This window comes from Mauremys mutica, chromosome 8, assembly GCF_020497125.1.
Source record: "Mauremys mutica isolate MM-2020 ecotype Southern chromosome 8, ASM2049712v1, whole genome shotgun sequence".
Classification (NCBI taxonomy): Eukaryota; Metazoa; Chordata; order Testudines; family Geoemydidae; genus Mauremys; species Mauremys mutica.
The window spans coordinates 33,065,933-33,085,191 of NC_059079.1; the positions used below are offsets into that span (position 1 = coordinate 33,065,933).

General features: G+C 38.7%; 1 protein-coding gene across 12 annotated transcripts in view; it reads right to left on the reverse strand.

Moving 5' to 3' along the window:
• TGFBR3 (transforming growth factor beta receptor 3) overlaps nt 1-19,259 on the reverse strand; it is a 184,620-nt gene that overhangs the window by 36,641 nt on the left and 128,720 nt on the right. For all 12 annotated transcript variants that reach the window (XM_045026560.1, XM_045026571.1, XM_045026568.1 and 9 more), the window contains 4 exons: nt 15,845-16,028; nt 9,659-9,827; nt 7,162-7,309; nt 1,845-2,034 (listed from right to left, as the gene is read on the reverse strand). In XM_045026560.1, the coding sequence (XP_044882495.1) occupies nt 1,845-2,034; nt 7,162-7,309; nt 9,659-9,827; nt 15,845-16,028 (691 nt within the window). The remainder of the gene's footprint in view (nt 1-1,844; nt 2,035-7,161; nt 7,310-9,658; nt 9,828-15,844; nt 16,029-19,259) is intronic.

The window sequence follows — 19,259 nt, forward strand, 5'->3', positions numbered from 1 at the left end:
TAAATTAAAGGTTTTTTAACTTCAAAGCAAGGGCCATTAAGCAAAAATGAAAAATATATGAACTTTGTCTGTTTAGTCAACAGAGGGAGAGCCCATGCTGTGTTAAAAGCACTTTTCAGACTGTTTTCAACTACAAGAAGGAACTCTGGGATCAATTCTGCATCTCTGATCTATCTGGATGCTGTCAGGGGGCATTCCAGATACAAGACAGAGATCCCCAAAACTATTTTGGGAAACCATGAGAGACTTATGGGAACTAGCAGACATTACATCTCTGCTATCAACTGGACTTACAAACTCAGACACACCTCTTCTATATTTTACTTTCTTTAACCTCTCAATAACTCATTTCTTTTTCTTTAGTTTGCTAAAGACATTGGCTGTCAGCATTGTTTTTGGTATGAGATCCAGAGCATCCATTGACCTGGGGTGAGTGACTGACACTTTGGGGTTGGAAGAACCTAATGTGAGGTGAATTTTGGTTTTAATAACCTTTCATCACAAAGTCCAATTTGTCTGAGTGGCAAGATGCGATGGAGAGCCTAAGGGGATCTTCTGTGGTTCCATGGTAAGGCTAATACAGTAATCCAGGAGTACACACTTGGTACTGGTTTGGTAAAATCTAATTATAGACTATACCACCAGTTTGGGGTATCTGTCCTGTTTTCTGACCAGCTGACCTGACTTAGGCACACTTGGTTTTGAGCCACATCCTAGACACCGTGACAAACATTATCCAGAATAACTGTCCTTGCGGAAAGCAACAGCCTCTTCATATTTATTAGATAACTACAACAATTTATCCTTTATAGAGTGAAGTAGTGGATGATGGGCCCTGTAAGTCTTTAATCAGGCATATCTACTGCTGGAATTTTGTTTCAGTAAGGATTGAAAAAGGACTTTGAGGAGTGGGCCTATTATCTGCAAAGAGTAAACAAATGAGAAGGAAACATCACAACCAATTAATACAGTATATTCACTTCAACAATGTTGCTGTCACACATCAATTCCTGGAGTAAAATTTTCCTGTTACCTGCCAGTGTAAATCCAGAATTAACTCAATTGGAGTTCCAGACGTACACCAGGGTAACATCACTATTCAATAAAATTCTCTTGATTTACATGGATGGGCAAACAAGAGTAGTGGTTGGCCCCGAGGCTCTCTGCATTGTTATTCAGGGTTGAAATCACAACATCTGGCCACAAGCAGTTAATTATCTGGAAGCCATATAACTACTCTAGAAACACAAATATAAGCTTTTTATTATGCAAAACATTATTCTCAATAGGCCAAATTCAGATCCAGTGTAAGTGGCTATTCTTTAACCGGCTTCAATGGCACTGGACCTACTTTTGCCATCAGTGACTTTGGCTCAATAACTCTATCTTTTAAAAGCCTTTTTATTTACTATCTTTGCTCAGGCTCTTCTGTTAAGACAATTTTGTGTGTAAACCATTTAAAATAACCCAGGGAAACATTATGTTCATATTTTTGAAAGACAAAGCCAGACTAATTAACAACCTGTCCAGCCACTGGCAGCCCCTAATTCCAGTGAGCACTGAGTACAGTTAATTGTATTAGCTTCAAGTTGTGGTAAATGCAGCTACTCAATTCCACCAATATTTCAGGTAATAGCAGTCTCCAGGGGTTTCCTACTAGAACTCTCGTAACTTTTTTTGGTAAGATTTTGCTGATTGGAAGATGTGAGCTCCCTTGATACTCTGAGCCTGGAAGTACTGAGATCTCAGTGAATGAAACCTCAAACACAGGCTCTGTCAAAATGTCACTTACCTAAGAGTATGGTATGTTTTTGTATATGATAAAAATCCACCCTCAGACTTACCACTGTCTTCAATTCGTAGATGGAACCTATTAGCCACAGGGGCTATTGTGTAGGAAGTAACTGGGCTATAGCCATGGTCATAAGCCCACTTAATCAAATTCTCATGAGACGAGGGAATATCAGGTATTACTAATTTAGTCATAATCATAGATCGTTCCGTTTCTTTTCCAAAGCCAATACTGTTTGGTGCCTGCACATAAAACAGAAATAGATTGGTTGGTTCGTGAATTGGCACTTGAAGCTTTTTCCAGTCATAGAAAAATGAATTTAAAAATGCGAAAGAACAACATCTATTGCATCTGGTTTGTCAACATATTTTACCCTTTCCTACTAAAGTTCACAAGGACAAACATATGACCCTTAATATAACCATATACTTTTCAGACCATGAGTTGAGGTTAGCCATAAGTTGAGGAGAACCACAATAAGAGACCTGATTTTTTCAAATGACCATCTTGCCTCACTAGACACTATGGGGGTGGGTGTCATTTTAATTATGTATGCAAAATCTTCATTGTACCACTAGTCCAGTCTCCTGCACAGTATGGCAGCAATGAAAAAGGCACAGCTTAGGACCCAATCCTTTATGGTACAGCTGCACATCATCTATTCCACCTTTGAAGCCAAGGGACTTGAGGACACAGACCCAGATCCTCAGAGGTATTTATGCACTAACTCCCATTGAAATCAGCTGGGCCTCAGTGTCTCACTAGAAGAGGCTCTTAGAAATTGATCCTACAAAGTACCAGATGCCTCCTGCAAAATGCTGAGCATCCTCAAACATTACTGTACATTTTTCAGTCACTGGAAATCTAGAGTACTCAGCATCTTTCAGGTCTATAGCTAGCTATAAGACATGTTTAAAAAAATATATAAGTACCATTATGTATATTCTCATAAATACAACTTGTGCATAACTTGATAAGCTACAATATGAAAAGTACATACACAAATAAATTCATAGTGATATTACATAACAATTCCCAGCTGATTACAGATGTCAGTTATCTTTCATTTTTTTTATAAATAATTATGCTAAATTTCAAAATCTCTCATTTAAATCTTCAAATCAAGGGGATAAAACAAGCATCTCTAGCTGTTACAGGGTCCGTCATAAAATATTTGCTGTTATTCCACTTTAAATTTATTTTAAATATTTGGCATCTTGGGTTTAAACATATATTTGCACAAAGTTAAGTTTATAACAATCACATTAGCTACAGATCAAGCTGAATGTAATAATAATGTCCAGTAAAGAGGAAAATGGACCACTTTTTAACAACTGCTGCTATGTGCCTGCAGATCATACTATTTTCATGCTGCACAAGAAACACTTTCATTTCCATGCATGATTATTTTCTCCATCATATATGCTGCATTTTTGCTAAAATCCCCATTTGTTTCCCATTTTGTTTGCTGTCAACATGACCAAATCTTAATCCTTTCCCACTGTAGGGCTTTAAAAGATTTACAATGCTGACCTGTCTTTGCCAGCTTGCTGCAGGACAGTTGTCATATCTGCCTGCTGCTTCAGATCAAGGTTCAAAGAAATAAATTCCCTCTTAATGTGTCACCAACCAAGTTTTTGGACAAGGAAATATGAGTAGGTAGGTCTGTTGATAACACTAAAGGTCCAATCTGACATTTTTTATACACTCAACTTCCAGAAAAGTTAATGAGAATTCACTATCAGGCTCCTTAGACATAAAAATTTGATATCTACAGTTTAATGATCATACCATAAGCGCAAAGTATAATGAGAAGTGAGCCGGGTGATCTGTAGCCACAAAGTTTTCTGCAGCATTATCAATATAGGAAATCTTTCAAGGAGGAGGAAAAAACAAAACAAAAAGGAAACAAGGGACATCCCAATTTTAGTGTCTCCTCTTAATACCTTGGTTCAAGTAATCTTTTACTTTTCAGCAGATACTAATCTGGATACAACTTCATATACATTTCAAATAAACATAGTTCTGACTGGCTGGAATTACTATACTGCCCCAAATTTGCCATATTTTCCTTTCTGACCTCACTTTTTAAATTTTGTTGTTAGGACAACACAGCCGAATATTATTGTCATAACTGGCACTGGCCAATTTTAGGATTTGTTTGCACCTCTCCATTACACACTGAACCTGCACACCTTCACTCCTGTGCATAAACCCACTGAGACTAAGTGTAGTAACAAAGGTTGGCAGAATTGGGCAATTCATTTGTATGCCCTGTCAACATCCTGGTTCACACCTCGAGGACCCATATTCATAAACCATTACGTGTTAGAGCTAGAAAGCTATTTACATATTTTCCAGATGTTGTTGTGAAGATGTAACAGCAGTTTCCTCTGGTAGGTTCCAGAATTTTTTCTCCTTTATACTTGGCAGGCATCCCAAAACAAAATACACAAACAAACACAGCTACCCCAAATGCAGTCTGAAATGGAGACCATTTCAGAACTTGGCATCATTTATTGTATTTGGTTATTTTTTCTTATCCAAAGCACAGTCCTAACATTTCTCCAAGCATTTAAATCATTTGTTTTTTACCCTACAAGAATTTCACCCATTCCCACTTGCACTTATATATGCTAAAATGAATGGGAGATAATAGAACTTGGCAATACATTGTATTTTCTCTTCCTCACCCACAGCACAACCTATAGTTTTGAAAAACTTGGTATGCTTGAATGAAGTGGTTAGAATGCCAGGCATTCCAAGTGGTGTTCTAAATGTGAGACAAAAAATAATTTGCATTAATCTACTCAGGTACAATACCAATTAAAATACGTAATGCTGTACAAAATGGGCCAAATTCAGCCATGGTGTGAGTGGAACTGTGCCCGCTTACCTCAAGCTGAATTTGGACCATTGTGCACTATAATTTTGTAATTCCTTTTTCCATACGAAATACATTACTGGATTGTAGTATTTAATCAAAAATCTCATGAGCACAGTAAGCTGTGGGATGGACTAGATGACCTAATTGGTCTTTCCTTCTCTAATTTCCATGAGTCTATGAATCTGGACCTTAACTCACTTCCCTGGTTTAGAGGCAGCTTAGTATTCACCTTTCAATGTTTGCCAATACTTTCTCCCAGGACAATTGTGATTTGTGCAGAGGGCAAGAATTTAGGAAAATTCAAAAGTGTGGAACTGATTCAGCTGGTAAAAAAAGAACATAATGAAACATTACCTAATTGTTTTGTAATGTTTTTACGCAATATCCAAAATTGGGTTTGGAAAGAACTTCATCTGAATAGAGGAATAAACACAGCCCAATTCTTGGATGAGCACTGTAATGTACAGTCTTCTTGAATGATATGGGGACATTCAGTTCTTTCCCCCCATAATTACTGTAGGCCAAGGATGTATATTCAGAAAGGGATGCATTTTGAATGACACAATGGAGGAAATATTTGCCCAAGAACTTTAGCATGGAAATAAAAATGATCTGATGTCCTAACACTTCAAAATGTAATATTGTTTCCTGTTTTTGTTATGCTAAATGAGAAACATTACATTGTGTCATCCACTTAACCAGGATAGACATGGATGTTGTCCTTAGCTCTGTTTGCCAGAAGCTGGGAATGAGCAACATGGGACGAATCACTTGATGATTACCTGTTCTGTTCATTCCTTCTGGGGCACCTGGCATTGGCCACTGTTGGAAGACAGGATACTGGGCTAGATGGACCTTTGGTCTGACATAGTATGGCCGTTCTTATGTTCTTATGAAATAATACATTCTATCTTTTTTATTGAATATTTAATTGAATTATAAAAAGGGACCATTTTAATAAAAATCAATAATCTTGCTTTGTGCTCTTAACACCTAATAAACATTTGAGACATTTTACTGTCCTTTATGATTTCATATCACAGCAAATACATAAGCCACAAATGGCAATTTTTTTAGGTAGCTATATGCACATGCAATTTAGGTTCTAGCTGCCTATGAGCATGCAGTGGATTTGCTCTCAATTCTACAGCATGTGAAAATACTCCTTCAAAAAGGCATTGTCCCAGTTTATGCCTAAAACATTCAGTAGCAAATTCTATGCAGTAATCCCGACTGAGAATATGAACTTTTTTTTTTGGGTCCGTGTTTACAGATGTGCTAAGCTCAGTAAACTAAGCTTGGGCTTTCCCTTATTGCACATGACTACCCAGGGCACACTTTACCCTTCCACACACTGGCATGGGAGGGAGATTTTGAGATGTCACAAAGGACAACTTTTCCTTCCATAGCCTGAGCATCCCTTCTGTTTTCCCTTGACTTCCCTTACCATCAAGACCCTGCACCCTGCCTACAATCCTCCCAGGAGATCTAGATTCAGCTCTCTCCAGGGCCTGTAGTACTGCTCCCAAATCAGCAAGACAGGAGAGCTGTCAAGCAAAGTGATGTTCTTATAAATGAACTACAGCTCACAGAGTGTCCTCCAGTTAGCATGCAGCACTTAACCATTAGGACACAGGTCTGGCTCCCAACAAAGATATCTTTTATTTAGTTTATTAAGCTAAACAGAAAGCATGCAACATAACTAATCAAATATGACAGATATGGGCCACGCTGTTTATATGGTCAAGATCAATCTATTTTTCACTAGGGAAAGCTCATTATTGTGTTCTCAACAGATATGGTGCTGAGCCATAGAATATGCATCAGGTGTCTTTCTGAAATGGAACTTCCAGCTATGCCTAGATACGGATTTAGGAGTCTAACTTCAGGTTTGAAAATGTTTGAAACCTGAGCAAAGGTGAGGGCAGTCTGAGCAAAGGTGAGGGCAGTCTGGCCAAACACGATTATGTGGATAGAAATGAAGTCCAGTGTTATTCCCACTATAAGAAGAACTAACCAGTTCCCACTTCTGTAGGAGATGTGGGTGTGTTACTTGTAGTTATGATTATGCATTCTGCCCTTGCAGGCATCTTGCCAACTTCTGAGATGAACTTATGAATTCATTCACTGAGGTGCTGGCACATGAGAAGTGAATATTTTTTTCAACGTGTAAGGAATCTGCATACATCTCATGGGTGTCAGATAAGTGGGAGGGATTTATGTTCTATTCAGCAGCACCATCCACTTCTGGCCCAAATGTCACCAGCTGCCAGAAGAGTTTTTCTATGTATGTGTTCCTCTGTACATATGTAGAGACTTCTGAATGCTGCTTTGTGAAAAGTGCTAATAACCCAGGGATGTTAGCTAAGAGGGAGAAGACATTCAGAGAGCAGTATGTTATTGTACTCTAACTCATTCACATAACATATTAGCTATTAACAGCATTTTGCTTCTTGAAAAATTAAAAAATACATTAACTTACAATCACTTCCAGTTTTCCCTGAACATCATGTGACTTGATAACCCAATTGACAGACTTTTTACACTTGAGGATAAGTATGAGGTCCTTGACAAGCATGACGTCTGGTTGAGATGGTCTAATGTCAATGATTATATCCACCTGGAAAGCACTGTATGTGGAAAATAAAGACAAAGTAAGACCAAAATGCCAGAATTTTTCAGCTATCGAACTTCTTCCAGTCCATCATGATTCCAGTGTCTGGCCAGCTGATTAAAATCCTGGAGATTATCCCAGGCAACACAACATGTGCAAAACAGATTGTTACTTCACACACACTAAAATGATTTTACGTTAACAGAATCAAGTGCTTTTTCAGACTAATAATTATTGTTAAATATTTTAATCTCTTATTTACAGAAAGTTTTTGTTACTTGTTCCAGCTGTTATTTAAGGTAGATTAAACTGAACCACTAGCAGTTTGCTTTATACAATATTTTTTTCCTCATTTTAACAAAACAACTCTTAAATATAGTTATTTCAGTTTTCCATGGGTATACATATATTAAATATCAAAAGATCATCCCATCGTACCAAAAAACAAAATAAACTAGGCAGGTTCAGCAACACAAAAAAGTACAAATAATGTGTTTTAGTAAAATATCTGCTCTTAAAATATTGCATGTATCGTAGAATTATTATACTATTGTGTTTAGTTTCCAATACTTCTGGATATATAGTTATTTATAAAAAAAAAAAGAAAACAGACATTCAACCTACTGATTGCTGGAAAATTTAGGAATACAATCCAGATTTTTAACAGCATAGTAAAATAAGTAGAGCAAGTGAATTTTATCCAGCAATAATATTTCCTCATGCAGAATATAAATTCAACAGAAAATCTTCATTTCCACCATGATTTTACCAAGTCATAGACCATAAAAGTATGCTTGTTGCCAATTAATGGGCCTCAACTAAACTTTGCATTTTGATTTAATATCTCAGACCTTTGTCTTATCTCCTGTAGTTATGAACACGTCCCTCTTAGTTCCTGTTGGTTTCTCTGTAGCTCAGTGGGTAAACACTTTGCACAGACAGCTGCCCTTTCAACATGGGCAGCATCTGGGCATATAGCAGGATTGAGGCAGGTACTGAATTAGTACACTTCTTTTTTAATCCTAAATTTTACTAGTACATTTAAACTAAGAAACATTTGCAGTTTAAACATCTGAAAAATAAACTCCCATTATGCACTTTCAGCCAAAACCAAGACCCAGAGCTCCACCCAAGCAGAAAGCTGTAACTGGGCATCCCTACAGGAGCCAGTGGTGGCAGTGGTGAAAAGGATCTGCTCCATAGAAGCTATGCTTCAGCACAATGGCTGAAGTAGCCCTTTACCATCCCAACTCATGCCATGCAGCAGCAAATCCATGGGCCCTACCCTGCCCTGCTTCTGTCATGACCCAGCCCTCCCTCAAACTCCCAGGCACTGCTATTTAAGAAACTCCTGCAGAGCTGGGTTCAGCATCATGCTGGGTGTGTGCATCCCCTGTGTAGCCCTCTCCCAAGCGAACTCCTTTGTATAATTGAGGTGTACCAATTCCACTGCCAAGGAGCTGGATTTGCTCTTAATGAAATTATGACAAAATTGGGTAACTCTTAGGGATTTGCCTGGTCTCTTTGGTAAGCAGACATTAGTCTCTTTCCATTGTCTTTGAGGAATACACACTTCTACTGGTGCCTGTGGAAAAGCTGCACTGCTATGCTGACAGTGAAATACAGATTTTATGTACAATAATAATACTTAGCACCTATATAGGACTCTACAGGTGGGATTTTAAAAAATGCTCTACATTGGCCTAACTCTGCTTCCACTGAAATCAAGCAGAGATTTACCATTGACTCCACTGAGACCAGTTAGGCTACAAGTTAGTACTCTTTCAAAAAAAAAAACCAAAAAACCCACACAAGTCACACCCCAAAACTTGCCCTAAATCTTCATGGCATTTTAGTTAAGCTTAATACCCTTGACAGCAATACTGTGAGGAAAACTGAGTCACAGAGGTTAAATGATTTGGCAAGTCATTGATAGTGCCGAGATTACAATTTGGGAGTGCTCGCTACCAGATGATGCTCACTTCTTTGTGCCAGCTGGCTTCTCTTGAACACTTCAGGCCAGGCTCTGCCACCCTTACTCTGTGAATAGTCCCACAACTTGAATAGGAGTTCTGCCTGCAGAACAATGGCAGGATATGGCCCACAGGAACTACACTTTACTTTTACAGTCCAAACAGGAAAATGAATGTATCGTTTTGAGGCATCAATCCAGGGTCCTGCTCCAATATCCTTCTTGTACTAAATATCTCAGATTTCTACCTAATTTAAAGCAGAACAGGTCTGATTCTTCAACTCTTTCTTATAATGACCAAGTCCCATTGATTTCATTTTTGACAGATATTAGGGTTTTTAGTTATCTAATCCTCACAAATTTAAGTTATAACTTAATTTGTGGACACTTTACCTGTAAGGATTGGAGTTTGGAGTGATTAATTCAATTATATGAACCTCTCTTTCTTGGTCTGTGGCAGACATAAGGCACCCCTCCGCTGTCTTTGGTTGTAGATATCCCGCAAGGTAATTCAGAGAGAGGAAATTCTTTTCTATGTTGCATGTGGGAGGAAAAACTTGATCTGGGAAAAAAAAGTATACACATATGCACTGATATATAAGTATATACCCCCACTCAACACACACACTCCACTTAAATGCAACACTTCCTTGTAATCCTGATATAAGTATACTTACTTTCGTAAGTATGGATGATACACCAACAATCTTGAAAAAAAATGGTGTTACTGTTCTAACAATATAGGACATCTCTGAAGCAAACGCTATAAATAATTTATAATTGATAGTTTCCATTTACAAGACACAGACATCTGAAAACAGGTGTAGTAAATTACAGGTGTAGTAAAGGTGATAGCTGAAAAATGATGGGTGTAGTAAACTTTCTTCAGAATGAATAAAAGTACAGTTAATCTAGTGCATTGTGTTTAAAAAAATATTTCTTCTGAATGTAATTCACAAATAATATTTAAAAGGGATACCTTCAACTAGGGTGACCAGATGTCCTGATTTTATAGGGACAGTCCTGATATTCAGGGCTTTTTCTTATATAGGCGCCTATTACCCCCTACCCCGCATCCTGATTTTTCACATATGCTATCTGGTCACCCTACCTTCAACATATAACCTAGACTTCCTTCCTTCTGAATTTTTTTTAGTCATTAGTTATAACATCCAAGGTTAATATAAGTGAAAGAGATCAGACATTTTCTCTCTCTATTTTCAGTTTTCTTACTTTGTGTGTTTGACCATACTTCGTATATAGTCAGTTTAACTGTTTTCTTGATATACCATTTCCCTTGTTTGTATACCTTTCATACAGCAAGAGGGAAAACTGACTATAAAGTCACAACAGATAGATTCAAGGGCAAATGTGGTACCTGAAACTACTATACTATACTTTATTTAATACTGCTGACATTCCATGTTGATGGTGGCCCTTTGAGTCTGTGATGCAAAACAACAGAAGCAATAGTTTTGAGGGCCAGATTTTTAAATAGGGCCTGTAAAATTGCATTAAAAATACCAGTATTTCCATAATAATATTTTGCATTTCTGTAAGACCTTCCATCCAAGGAAGTGAAAGTGCTTTAACATAAGAATTAATCTTCACAATATGCCGTGAAGCAGTTATCCTCATGTTACAGATGTAGGCACTGTGGCACAGAGATTTTAAGTGACATGTCCAAGGTCATACAAGAAGTCAGTGGCAAGGACAGAAATAAAATCCCAAACTCATATCCCTTTGCTCTAACCACAAGATTATCCTTCCAAAATCAGTAGCATGATGAACAGCTACTTAGTTTTCATGAGAAAAATCAGGATATGGTACAGTAAAAATTGCACAACAGACTTGGAAACTGAGCTAAGCCCACTTGTAACATTTGGTTCTTTATGTTATGGCTGACACATCATCCTTCAAGTGACTTCCAGTTTGGTACATAACTTCATATAGAGACTCCTGCAATCCCTAGGCATAGTGCAACCAGCTAAGATGGCTCCTTTCCCCACCTCTGTACAAAATAGTCTTTGAATACTCACTTTGCTTCCTCGTCTAGATAATCTCTTTCTCAAAACTATATGAGACTACAATTATGCAGGCTGCCCAACAGAGCTCTCTGCTAACATCTGTTATGTGCCCAGCCAGATGATGAGCCCTGAATGCAGCTGCAATTCTGCCAACTCCTCCCATGTAGCAAAGGATGGAAAATGATCCGTACTGAACTCAAATAAATAGATATTTAACCCTCAGCAGCAGCACTGTAATACATTTCATGCCATAAAATAATTGCCTCTCAGTAGGCCACGGATGATCACCACATGCTTTATATCATTAGCCACCGCAAAGAGCTTGATTCCTGTTCCTGGCATCTTCATTAAGTATTTCTAGAATGTTCAATCAATCAATCTGTTTCTCCGGCTGCCACTGGTACTGAGACTCCTCACACTGGGCCTCTTCTCGATAGTACACTCTCCCTCTGCTCTTCATTTTAACTCGCTCTCACTGGCTATTTGACATATACACATGTATTTTTTCTTTTTCCTCCTCATAAAAACTGTTTACTCTTGCCACTGCTAATTTCCAAGACACTGATTGTAACAGAAGATAAAAGGAAACCCATTCTGTCATTACTTTCTAGTTTATGAATTTTCTAGTTGTTTGAGAGGGGGAGTTTAGGGTTTTAATAATCTGTTTAATTGGTGTTTAAAAAATTATTTATGGAGTGGTTGGTTTACGGCCTCTCCACCTTCCTGTAATCTCCAGACAATAATACTATGGAATTTGCTGTAAAATATTCATGGAAGAATACATGATAGGGTATTTGGTCAGAATATACAGATGCCTTGAAACACAGTTTGCCAAAGTGTACCCACTGGAGTTCTGCAGTGTAGCTGGCAGATGCTTCATCTTCAGATCCTGCCAGATTGCTTGGATTAAGGTGGAATATTGTACACTGGGACCTGTAGTTTCTGTGGGCAGCACTTCCATTTTAAAGATAAGGGAGGCTGCATTCTGCTACATTCTGTATGAACTGGGTGTTACCCTTGGTTCTTGGCCAATGTGACCCTAAACTGGACACAGTTTAGTGCTCCTGGCTTACAAGCATTAGGAGCCATTACTTGTATCACCTTTCCATGATAAACCACTGTTTAGAATTCAGCTGTAAAAATTCCGTCCAACTGGAACTCGCCTTTCAAAGTCTAAGTCTGGTATAAGGGAGAGGTTTGGGATTTCAGCCCAGGAGCAAGCAGAGGAATCTCTCTGTCACTCATGTTGGTGGTTTAACTCATTTCTTTGCACATTGCTATTCCAGAATGTTGAAGAGAGCACAGAAGTCTCAGCTTTAAAATGGTACCAAGGAAAATTTAAAACTACTGTGGAGATTTTGTTTCCCAGCAGGGGAGTTGGTGCAATTCTTCAGTGCAAGGGATGGGGAGGAGTTTGGAGAGCTCCTCAAAAGGTGGGGGTGAGGAAGGGGCGGGCCAAGGAGAAGAGAGGTGAATGTGATTTCAAGCAGTAACCCCAAAACTATTAAAATGATTCAGTACAAATTTCTGTAGATTAATTAGCAAAAGCTTGACTATTAATTCAGTGAAATATATAAAGCAGTAATCCTGCAAACCATGTGGTATAGCACCACTTTATACCCACCACACCTATCACTGACAAAGAAATTAACTACAGGGCAGGCACCCAAATATTTATGGAGCTTATACTCACAGGATTTCTGAACTAAACAACAAAGCCATCAACTGTAGTAAATGGTTGGAAGAACAATTAGTATCTACAGTAATAGCATGCAACAGGCTATTTAACTGATGCTAACCAAACTGGGCCCCATCCTACATAGAAGTTTTAGCATCTGCACCGGCAATGTCTGATTACATTTTATCCCATAAGCATTTTGTAGAGTCTGTGTCCCAAAACATACATGTTTTGTCATAATAGGTTATCCTAACTTTTGCAGGACAAAGAATTGCTGTCATCACATCTGTATCAATAACATCCTCTTAAATACCATTAAAGGGATTTTTCCTTGTGTGTGCCTGGCTGAGGTCTTGTATTGAGAATAGTTCCACTGACAGGTCCCTGCAAACAGAATCCAGTCTCTCTCTGAACTCTGATAACAGTGATCAGCGTGTTCTCCACTTCAGTTCTTTTCTGAGTCCCTCTTCATTTTACATAGTAACACTGTTTCACATATATTTCCTTGGCCCAGGATTTCAGTGCAGTCTGTCTAATGTTCTGATTATGCCCATCCATCTGATCTCTAATCAGCCAGTTCTATTATATCCTTGAGGTATGGCATCCCCATGATTTGTATGCTCCTAGCCCTGACCTGGTTTTCTAGATTTCCACTTCCCTTCAGCAGCCATTCCTTGCTTCACCAGAGTTTTCTTACAACAGCAAAGTTAGAAGTGATTTTGTTCTTGGAAAGAGCTTTCTTCTTCAGGTGCCAGTCCTTTTTTCCCCATGAACTGAATTTTCTATTCAAGTTTATTCACAGTTAGGGCCTGAGCCTCTAAAGAGCTGAGCTCTTCCTGGACCAGATTCTGCCTCCTTTACTCATGTTGAGTAGTACCATGCTATGTGAAGTCTTTTTGAAATCAGGTACTACCCAACACAGGTATAGGTGACACAATCAGGTGCCCTAATTCATGCCAAGCACAATTGACTCTCACTGGAGCCAGTGGAAGTGGAGGGTGCTTAGCACTTTACAGGAGCCAATCATCAGCTTGCAGGCAGGGCTCTGGGTAGCCTAACCTTTGTTTCAAAAGCCTGAAACTTCTCATTTGGTGTATGTTGCATTTTGTCCAATTCGGTATTTTGTTTCTCAGCAATTCCCTTATTAAACTTGCAGGGAGGGATACTGCAAAGAGATACTGTGTGCAATGGATCTTCTTGTCATTTGACTGCTGTGGTACATAATCCGAAGAAATCTGATTTTTCACTCTTCTGCCCATTTGAGGACTCAAGTCTCAACTTTCCAGGAGTTAAAAGACCTTTTAATCTAAAACCCATATAGGGGTTACAGTTCAACTTGTTTGTAGAAACTCCTTGAAAGTGTCGATCTTGGTTGCTTGCCAAGCCCCATCTCGTGTGGTTATTCCTAGTTGAATTGTGGTGTTCAACATTTTTTTAGCTGTAGCTAGCTTCTTATATATTTAACTGCTTATCTGATTGGAGACTTGCAGATCAGCCTACAAAATTCAGTCAGATTTTTGAAGTATCTAATTAATCGTTCATCTCTACAGCATACAGACAACTACCACCAACATACATATGTTCCAAGAACAGCAATGAAGGCAGTTCAGTTTAATAAACTAATAAATATATTTCTGAATGACCCTCTGGCATTAAAGTCGTAGACTGGTGCCAAGTAGAAAAAAAATCAAATGGGGGAATCCCTGCAGAAATTTGGCAGGTTTTGGATAAAACCAACAGGCATGTTCTGATTTGCGGGGGCAAGACTCATGCTTCAGGAAATAAAGTGATCATATGCAGGCGCTTGGGAAAGCATGTTTTCTCCACATAGTCTTGTGTAACTGGCTAGGTGAATTATGCAGCAGTTTCATCTTCTCCAGCATTACTGCAGAAGCACTGCTGAATTAGGCAGCCCACTGGTTCTGGTAAATGCTATATTTCTAATACTTGCTGGAGTTCGCTAAAATTTCCCACTGATTTCTACTGTTCCCAGTCATAGTAACGTAAGGAGTCTCATATTGCTAGATAATATTCTGTGCCAGTTTTACGATACCGGGGCTAACAGTTGTGCTGAAGCCTTCACTTTGAATCTCTGGACTGTGCTCAGTCTGTATCTCAATATTATTTACACTGTGTTTTGGTACCAACATTGCTTTGATCTACAACTCTGATTATACCTTCAGAGCACTAAATAAAGAGAAAGTTGCAGCAAGTTAGGGACAGGCCTGCATGATAACTGATAATGGAGGGTACCAGTGTATTCTGCATGCATATTTGGCATCAGAAAAAGTCAAGAGTCATTCACTAACTAATTCAGGCTGAATCCTTGAGGCTACAAAGTACACATGTCCAAGTTGGGGGCTCCTTATCTTTCAAAATGGTAGAAGGGAACAATTCTTTGTGCAAAGCACTCTAGTCCCTGTCCATTTCTTGGATTAAAGCAATAAACAGAGAAAAAACTCAGTGACTTTCTGGCTAGCAAAAATAAATCCCACTCAGCCTCAGTTTCTGAGGATCAATCCTTTAAATGAAGAGTACAGGCTACCTGATTAGTCGGCACGATTCATTTATCCTTTTAGAAAATGCAACTTCTTAAATATTTGACTCCTCTAATGGATTCTGGGCAAAATTTCCAAACTTGGCTGCCTAAAATAAGGCATCAGAATCCCTACATAGGAACCTAACTCCATGGCCTGACATTCAGATTTGTTGTTCCCCTCCCACCACATGCCCCTTAACCATGTCTCCATTCTAAAATATTGAGCATTATATTTAATTATTAAGATACAGAGTGTAAAATACAAACTATAATGCGCCTCATTCTCACCATCCTGCTATAATGCCTTCCCTGTTCTGTTAAAAAAAAATCCTTACCTTCTCCCACTTTGATGTAAATGTTTCTCGATATTTTGAGTTCAGTGAAAGACGTGACTGCTCGATATTCCTTTTGGGCCCACTGTAACAGATGTTCATTTCCCTGAGGGAAAGGCTTTTCCTCGGTTTCTGTTGCCAAGGAGAAATTTCCCTTCTCAAATTGAACAATGGAACCTGGAGATACCTGATGGGATCAAAAACGTATTTTTAATATGACACATTTACCTAGTACAGAAGTATAATTTTTTTAAAAAGCCATTTAATGTGTCACACAGAAATCTGTTTTTTGCAAGTGATGAAGTAACATTTGCCACCACTGCTCTTATCTTAAACTTTGCATGTTTTAAAATCCGCTTAACAGACAATTTTTAAAAACTATTTAGACAACATGTAATCATTTTAAATATCACATGATCAGAAAGAACACAAGGTCATGCTTGTCCAGGTTGGCCGAAGATAATGACTGAAAGCCTCACCAGATGAGAATACTTACTTTATTAAAGAAAAACTCATTTTGTTGCTTTCTTGACAGGAGCATGTGTCTGGAGGCTTGAAATGTCTGGTCCAAAATGTAAGAGGAATCATACACCTTTAGAAAAGAGCTTACAAATACACTACACTATCTGAGGCCCTGATGAGCAACCCAACACCTCACTCATAACCACTTTAAAAATAATGAAAACTGAGGAATAGTGCATGTCACTATAATGATGATATGTGCAAAAGCCTTGAAATATTCAAATATGTTGGCTGCAGAAACAGAACAGAGTGAAATGAAGAATGAGAGCCAAATAATTCTTAGTTGTGTCATGGTAAGGCCAAGCAACCCCAAGGACTTTGGTGGAGTAACAATGGAGTCAATCTGGACCAGGTGAGATCAGAGGGCCAGATTCTCACCTGCATTGGGCTGCTTTCTGCCATACTGGTGGTGAAAAGCAGCCCTAAATCCAGCATCATTAGCCCAAGGAAGATCAACCCAGTCTAGGGGGGTTGTCTGGTATCACAGAACTGACATTGCAACTCCTACGACATCCTCCTCCCGGAAGCTGGTGTATGGGACACTTCCTTGCACCCTGGCAATTCCTGGCTGTCATATCGATCCTTTGGGGCTGGCCACTGGCAGCTAGTGTAATTTAGAGCATCTGTAGGTGGTTCTAATGTACATCTTTGGACTGGATCAGCACATAGCTGGCTCAGGATTCGAGGAGCTCAAAGGCAACTAAAAGTCATGAATCCTACACTGTATTTTGTGCTCGTTCAATGTGACTGATGATTGGTGCCTGATATTTGCTCCACATGGTCTAGCAATGTTGGTCCTTCAAGTCCTGGTTGAGAGTCTATCCAGTCAAGTCTAATGAGAACACGGGGCGGGGGGGAATACAGGAAGATAGATAACTTTTCTTTCACGTTGTGATATCTCAGTTCAAAAAGGATTACAGCTTAGGAAATTTCCTTCTGTGGGAAAGCAGGAAACTCTCTGATGTTTGGACAGAGTAAAGCAATGATAAGGAGAGAGAGAGATTTAAGATTTCTTCAGACTGTATATTTTCCATAGCAGTATGAAAAATGTTTGCAAGGATATACTACTCAAGTCCTGTATATACCCTAGATAATTAAATCAGCAGGCCATTGGTCCAAATAATCTGTTCTGAATGAATTAGAAAACACTTTGCTGACTTAATCCCAGAAGACTAGATATGTCTTATAACAACACTGGATGTGTGGCTATGCATAAAGCTGAGCTGCAATTACATTTAAACAAAGATTTAGATGGTGGCAGTATGATCAAGCCCCAGTCTGGGAGGGAGATGGTGACTCCAGAAGTCTCCTCACTGCTTTGAAGAAGGAGTAAATTGCAACAGGTCTACCACAGTCTATCACACACTCTGGTGCTGCAGAGAGTGTTGGTGGTGAAAGGAGGTGTAGAGTCTTGACTCCATCCCCTGCCCATCCACCATGCATGATTGGGGGAGGGGTAATGTTGCTGCTGTGCAAAGCTGAAAGTGGCAATATGATGTACTAGTGCAAGGGAGAAATGGGGTGTATCATGCACTTTCGTGGCTTACACAAGCAAGCAAAACAGGCCACACTCTTGCCCCAAGAGAACAGATATTTTAGCATTCATATTGCTGCAACATGAACATCTTTTTACTGCAATTCATCCTGCACGCTTCTTTTGATGGAATGTACATGTAGTCTGGTTTTGAATTGCAAGTCTAATGAGACTTCAAGCATTATAATCAGAGCAATGAATAAACATCATAATATCTAACCTATCCTGCGCATTATTTATGCACATGCTTCTCCAGAATAATAGCCATTTACATCTGTCTAGCTTTATAAACAGCAAAATACATCATCAATGAGTTCATTCAAGGGAATAAACTAAAGTTGGTTATTTTTACAACATTAAGCATCCATCATTGCAAACCAACAGCAACTCGTTATTAACTTTACTGGAGCTATTGTTAAAAGTACTAGTTTGGGACATTGTAAACCAACCTGCTTAGAAAATACAAATGATCATCAAAGCTGAGAAACAGCTTGTACGTTCCAGCATGTTAAACTCTTCTAAAGTTCTTTCCTACATCCACTGATATTTGTTAGTATTATCAATCATTTTTTGCGAGGACACACTGCACAGATCACATAAACTTCTCTTTTTTGAAGAGAGAAGATCCTTGTACTTCAAAGTTCATTTTGACCAGACCTGTCATAGAAAACAGCTTAGGAATCCTTTATCCCTTTGCCAGAATAGTTTTAGAATTTAGACTAACATCTGTTTTAACTCTGGATGATCTTTATTTGTTGCTGTTCATATGATTATCATAAAATATTTTCATAAAAAGATTATATTCAGCACAACATAAGATACACGAGTTTAGCACATTTCTGAAGCAACAAAGTAAATTCTGCATACCATAGGAAAAAACAGTGAGGGATCAAAACACTCTGTCTAAAATGTATTTGACAATTATGGCTTGATTTTCAGTGACACTGAGCACCTGTATGTCCCCATTACAGTCTGTCTACAGTAGGATAACCCCGATTCTATGGTTTTGGGAAAAGGCAGCAACAAGTAGACATATCCTAAATAGAAAAGTACAATTTGTTAAAAGAATTAATCATTTTATAATGCAGATTTTGAAATCCACTTTAAATTGGGGCCAAACCCATTTCTGGAGAAATTCCAGTGACCGTGATGCAGCTACACGATAGATTAATTTGACCCAACGCATCTCTAATGTATGTTCTCATTGCATATTAAGGTGTAATACAAGGTGCCTTACAAGTTTTAATCTACCTAGCACCGGTAACAATAGTAGTGATGACATGGTGGCACAGGTTTAGTGTGGACTAACAATCCAAATACATGCCTGCTGGGCCACTGTGTGTTCACTGCAGCATAGACATT